Source organism: Myotis davidii, unplaced genomic scaffold, assembly GCF_000327345.1.
Source record: "Myotis davidii unplaced genomic scaffold, ASM32734v1 scaffold993, whole genome shotgun sequence".
Taxonomy (NCBI): domain Eukaryota; kingdom Metazoa; phylum Chordata; class Mammalia; order Chiroptera; family Vespertilionidae; genus Myotis; species Myotis davidii.
The window spans coordinates 1344487-1350422 of record NW_006285483.1 but is presented as its reverse complement, the minus strand read 5'-3'; the positions used below and the strand labels follow the sequence as shown (position 1 = coordinate 1350422).

Below are 5936 nucleotides of genomic sequence, written 5' to 3'. Positions count from 1 at the left end.
CTTTAAATACAGTTCCTCATGTTGTGACCCAACCATAAAATTATTTTCGTTGCTACTTCATAACTGTAATGTTGCTACTGTTATGAATCATAATGTAAATATCTGATATGCAGGATGGTCTTAGGTGAACCCTGTGAAAGGGTAGTTCGACCGCCAAAGGGGTCGCAACCCACAGGTTGAGAACCGCTGGGCTAGAGCATGGAAATACACTCCCAACATCTGTCTCTCATTCCTTCTTTAAGAGGTGGTAATACAATTAATCAAATTACAACCAATTCTTATTCTGGCCTATAAGCAAGTCTGTCTCTTCAAAATGGTTTTATGTATTATATCATCCACTCTATGTTCATTTAAACCTTAATTTCAAAAAGGTAACTAACTTTCCCCATGGAAGGGGGATAGAGTACCAGACATAAACATTACAACTATCCTCATGAACCACATAAACATACCATTAGCTAAAACATCAACAATACATCTATTGTATGTTTTATCAATGAACCTAAAAAGCAGTGTAGCCCAGCCAGTGTAGTTCAGTGCTTGAGTGTCAACCCATGAACCAGGAAGTCATGGTTTCATTTCCAATCAGGGCACATGCCTGGCTTTCCCAGTGCGGGGGTGAGGTGGGTGCAGGAGGCAGCTGATTGATATTTTTCTCTCATCGTTGTTTCTCTCTCTCTATCCCTCTTCCTTTCTCTCTCTAAAATCACTAAAAATATATTTAAAAAGCAGCATAACTCTTATGTCAGTGAATCTCAAAAAGTGCTTCCTTTAAATTCTTTCTAAATTTGAAACAAAAATGAGTATTTAAAATGATTTTTGTACTTAATGCCTCAGTAGATCCATAAAACTGAAAAATTTACTGGGTAATGATTACCTAATTTAGAAGAGGAGGAAAGAAAAGAGAGCCTTGGAGGTGAAAAAAAAAAGACTAATTCGTATGTAAGACTTGAAAAGTAAACAAATTCCCTGAAACTTCATCATTACCATTATTTCATAAGTATGATCACTTTGATGCTTCTTGTACTCAAATCCTCGAGTGAAACACTGCAAAAAAGAGAAAAATTAAGTTACTAAAAAGCTACTTTTTGAGATGCTTTCTTAAAGGTTAGAAGACAGTACCCTGGCCAGTGTGGTTCAGTTGGTTGGGCACTGTCCCATGCACCCAAAGGTTGGCGGTTCAATTCCCAGTCAGGGCACATGCCCAGGTTGTGGGCTCAATCCCTGGTGGGGTGCATGGGAGGCAGCTGATGTATGTTTCAATCTCACATCATTGTTTCTCTCTCTCCCTCTCCCTTCCTCTTTCTCTAAAAGCAATAAAAAATAAAAAAGGGGGTATTCTACTCTTGTGATAAGTTTTTTAAGACTTCAGTTAATCTTGTCTGCATCCACAACAGGATGGCTATATTCATGATCACAGCTCTTCTGTGGCCCTCATAGAGAATAAAGAACAATCTGAAAAAAGACATTTTCCTAGGACAACAACTCCTTTGATAACAGCATAAGCCCTGGAATCAGACTGCTTATATTTCGCATTCTGGTCCCATGTTACCTATTTCAGCAATTCTAAGACATATTTTAAAACTGTAAAGTGAGAATTCGTCTTATAATACAAAGTATATCACAACTTCCATCAGCCATTTTTACATTTCTGAAATTGGGATGCTTCTTATAATCAATAGTGTCTTGGATCCAAAAAAAATATGGTATTTGTTGAGTGACCTTGAGCAAATTACTTAACCTTCTCCTTGCTTGAGTTTCTTCTATAAAATGGGGATACTAATCATATTTACTTTACTGGGTTGTAGTGATGATTTAAGAGTTAAATCATGTATACTAGTAGTACTTAAAATAGTGCCTCGCACAGAGTAAGTGCTTATAATTAGTATTACTATTTCCACCATCATCCACAAAATGGTTTGTTACCTTGTTTGTCAGCTGCCCAAAGATCACTCTTCAATAAACAATAAACACTGTGTCATAGGTACTATCAAAAGGAATAAATCTCCTATTCTGTTCCTGTAATATGGGCACACCTCGTTTTACTGTGTTTCATATTATTGCACTTCACAATGTTGTATTTTTTTTATAAATTGAAGTCAAGACCCTCTACTAGCAAAAAGATTACGACTTGCTTTATTGTGAAACTCACTTTATTACAGGGTCTAGAACCAAACCTGCAATAGCTCTGAGATATGTCTGTATTCAACAGTCTATCTCATCCATCTGCTCTGTTCCCCAACTTTTCACTGGTAAAATGTATACTGGAAGATTGACTGGAACAGATTTACTAAGATATGGGCCTTCTGAGTAATCGATAGTCATCTCTGAATTTATTACATCCATAAAAGAACCTAGGAGAGGCAGGCCTCTCCTTAATGAGATACCTGTAAGCAGAGGAAAAAAGGAGGTGGCCCACATTCTGCACACTTGATATAAGGCTCCATGAGGTAGGAGGAGCAGCCTCGGCAAGGTGGCTTATCAGAGGGATCACCTAGAACAAAAAGAAAAATATACTAGCTTCAAAACACCTTCTGATTATCTTAAGAGCCAAGAGGGTGAAAATCTGCAAATGACTATACTGGTAGTAAAAGTTCATGGAGACAAGAAAAGCTCATTCCAAATAAGAAAAAACAAAAATTATGTTCCTTTTTATTTCAAGGTAGCTTTGTCCCTCCCTACAGAGTACCTACTACTTTAAACAGCATCTAAATAGATATGTCCCCTACAAAGAAGTTTACAAACACAGGTTTTAACTGGAAGTTTCATAATACCCATAACATTTTTTTCAGGGGAAAAATGTCTCATATCTCCACAACACACATATTATTTACAGATAAAGCAAATATGACAAAATGTTAATGATTGCTGAATCTCGGTAGTGGGCAACAAGTAATCACAGTACTATTTTTTCAACTTTTCTGTAAGTGTGAAATCTTTCAGAATAAAAAGTAGGGGGAAAAACTCCTTTAAATATGTCTTGGGATATATATAGTACTTTATATTTCAGATTTAAATCCAGAAAAGCTCCCTCCTTTCCTCCCATAGTATGCAGAGAACATAGCAGACCTTCCACCAGTTCCAATGTCTCTGAAATATCAAGGTAAAGAGTACAAACCAAACTCTCAGTTATAAAAATGGAGATATGCGTCCCCAGGTGCCCTAAACCAGGGGTCCTCAAACTACGGCCCGCAGGCCACATGCAAATACAAATATTGTATTTGTTCCCATTTTGTTTTTTTACTTCAAAATAAGATACGTGCAGTGTGCATAGGAATTTGTTCATAGTTTTTTTTTAAACTATAGTCCGGCCCTCCAACTGTCTGAAGGACAGTGAACTGGCCCCTGTTTAAAAAGTTTGAGGACTCTGCCTCTCTAGAGTCAGGGCATCCTAGCAGAGTAGTTCTCTGGATCAGCAGCAAGTGTCTAAGAAAACTCTAAAGGTAGATGAAGAGATTTAATCTGTTTAGCCTGAGGCAGGATTTCTCACATTCTGTAACAGCATTTTCCTTCCTAAAATCTGAGGAACTCTTCAAGGCACCTTTCCCTCTGGCAAGTGGTGATTATTGCTCTTTTCACTTGTTTCTAAATGAAGACCAGGAGGAAAATGACAAGGGAAAGAAATGTAATCCTTCTGGCAATAGCTTCAAAGTAAATACAAAGAACAGCAACTACCTCACTTTTCCCATTTAAAATTTTGACACAAGAAGACCAAATATTGTTTTATGTTATGTGCTAGATGCCAATTTTTACCAAATTACCTTCTTCATATCATCCTTTTATAATAATGGTATGAGCTTATTTTTCTTCCCTCAAACATTCCTCAGGGCAAAAAAATCAGCCCTTGGACAGTGTTAGAGCAGGGTTAGAGCAGGGGTGGGCAAACTTTTTGGCTCAAGGGCCACAATGGGTTCTTAAACTGGACCGGAGAGCCGGAACAAAAGCATGGATGGAGTGTTTGTGTGAACTAATATAAATTCAAAGCAAACATCATTACATAAAAGGGTACGGTCTTTTTTTTTTTTTTTAGTTTTATTCATTTCAAACGGGTGGATCCGGCCCGTGGGCCGTAGTTTGCCCACGGCTGGGTTAGAGCATCTGCCCACAGACTGTCGCAGGTTGGATTTCCAGTCTCTCTCTCCACCCCCACCTCTCCTTTCTACTCTAAAAATCAATGGAAAAAATATTCTCAGGTGAGGACTAACAACAACAAAAATCAGCCACTGATCGAAGAGCTTTTAAAACCCTTATGTCGCCCTAATCGGTTTGGCTCAGTGGATAGAGTGTCGGCCTGCGGACTTAAGGGTTCCAGGTTCGATTCTGGTCAAGGGCATGTGCCTTGGTTGCAGGCACAGCCCCAGTGGGAGACGTGCAGGAGGCAGCTGGTTGATGTTTCTCTCTCACTGATGTTTCTAACTATCTCTCTCCCTTCCTCTCTGTAAAAAGATCAATAAAATATATTTGAAAAAAAAAAAAGAAACCCCTTATGTCAAGAAGTAATTATTTTGAAAAAGCTATCCTATATATAGTTTTAAAAGTTTTAGACAAACATTTCTTCTGTGTATTTATTTTAACAAAAGCGGGATACTATCCATGATCTTTTGTAGCCTGTTTTTTTTTCACTTGACAACATATTGTCAAAATCTTTCATGACCATACACATAGATCTTCCTCATTATTATTTTTTAAATATGTTTTTATTGATTTGAGAAAAGGAGGAGAGAAATATCAATCGGCTGCCTCCTGTACACCACCTACTGGAGATTGAGCCCAAAACCCAGGCATGTGCCCTGACCAGGAATTGAACCACTGACTTCTTGGAGCATGAGATGTTCATCCAACACTGGCCAGGGCTTCCTCATTCTTTTTAATGGATGAAATATGCTCCATCATATCAATAATCTAACCTAATGGTTTTCAACTACCCTCTAGGAAAGCATTTTGGAAATCTGAGATGCTTTTTTGTTGTCACAAGGACTAGGGAACACTACTGGCACTTAGCTGCAAGGGCCCAGATGCCTAAGACATTCCTCCACAACAAAGAATTGGCCTGTATCTGCACAACTTTCAAATGTCCCACCAGATATTCAAGTAGATAAAAAAAACCTATTCAAAATTACTAGACCAAGAACCCAGTTCCATATTACATAAAACAAAATGTTTTTGAGTTTTACTATATATTGAATTTTCCAGAAAAGCAATTGCATGTACCTCCAGAGATTTTATCTTGTTTTGTTCAGAACTTTACCAAGAGTTATTCAAGCTTGTGGTATTTGAGTCACCAACACATCACACATGAATCATTCATTGTGCATGTGTAGTTGTAAGATGCCGTGATTCAATATATGCGTGCAAGCATCTGAGTACTTAAGTCATTTTGTCTTCTATTGTAATCATGTCTAAACATATTGCAATGCATATTATTCTATTATAAGTTCCATTATTTCATTATTAATTACTTCTCTTTTATTTAGCCTTTGTGTTACAGGTAGGGCATTATTGTTTTTATTTCTTTGGTATCATGGTTGTGGATATGTTATCTATGTATTTAATTTCCAAATAGTAAAAGGGGTTTTAAAAATATTATTTAAAAAATATCACTGGGACAGCCAGTTGGCCTGGAGGTCAAATCCCCGCCAGTATTACCTACAACAATCTAGGCTTAACTACAACAAGACTGCGCATAAAGACCACTAGGGGTTGCACCAAGAAAGCATAAAAAATGCGGAGACAAAGAAACAGGACGCAGATGTCAGAAATGGAAGACATAGAGCTCAAAACCACACTTTTAAGGTCTTTCAATAATTTTCTAAAAACAGCCGATAAATGTAGTGAGATCCTCAAGAAATCTAATGAGACCCTCGATGTTGTGATAAAGAACCAACTAGAAATTAAGCATACACTGACTGAAATAAAGAATATTATACAGACACCCA

At 37.4% G+C, this 5936-nt stretch overlaps 1 protein-coding gene across 4 annotated transcripts in view; it reads right to left on the bottom strand.

Annotated features, from left to right (window-relative positions):
• The window catches only part of TADA2A (transcriptional adaptor 2A), a 50521-nt gene that overhangs the window by 32434 nt on the left and 12151 nt on the right, over window positions 1-5936 (bottom strand). For 3 of the 4 annotated variants that reach the window (XM_006756177.2, XM_006756178.2, XM_015559074.1), the window contains exons 2-3: window positions 2388-2494; window positions 988-1047 (exon numbers count right to left, since the gene is read on the bottom strand). In XM_006756177.2, coding sequence (XP_006756240.1) covers window positions 988-1047; window positions 2388-2494 — 167 coding nt within the window. Of the gene's footprint in view, window positions 1-987; window positions 1048-2387; window positions 2495-3490; window positions 3586-5936 lie in introns of all 4 variants that reach the window. The other variant, XM_015559073.1, reaches the window with a different exon arrangement.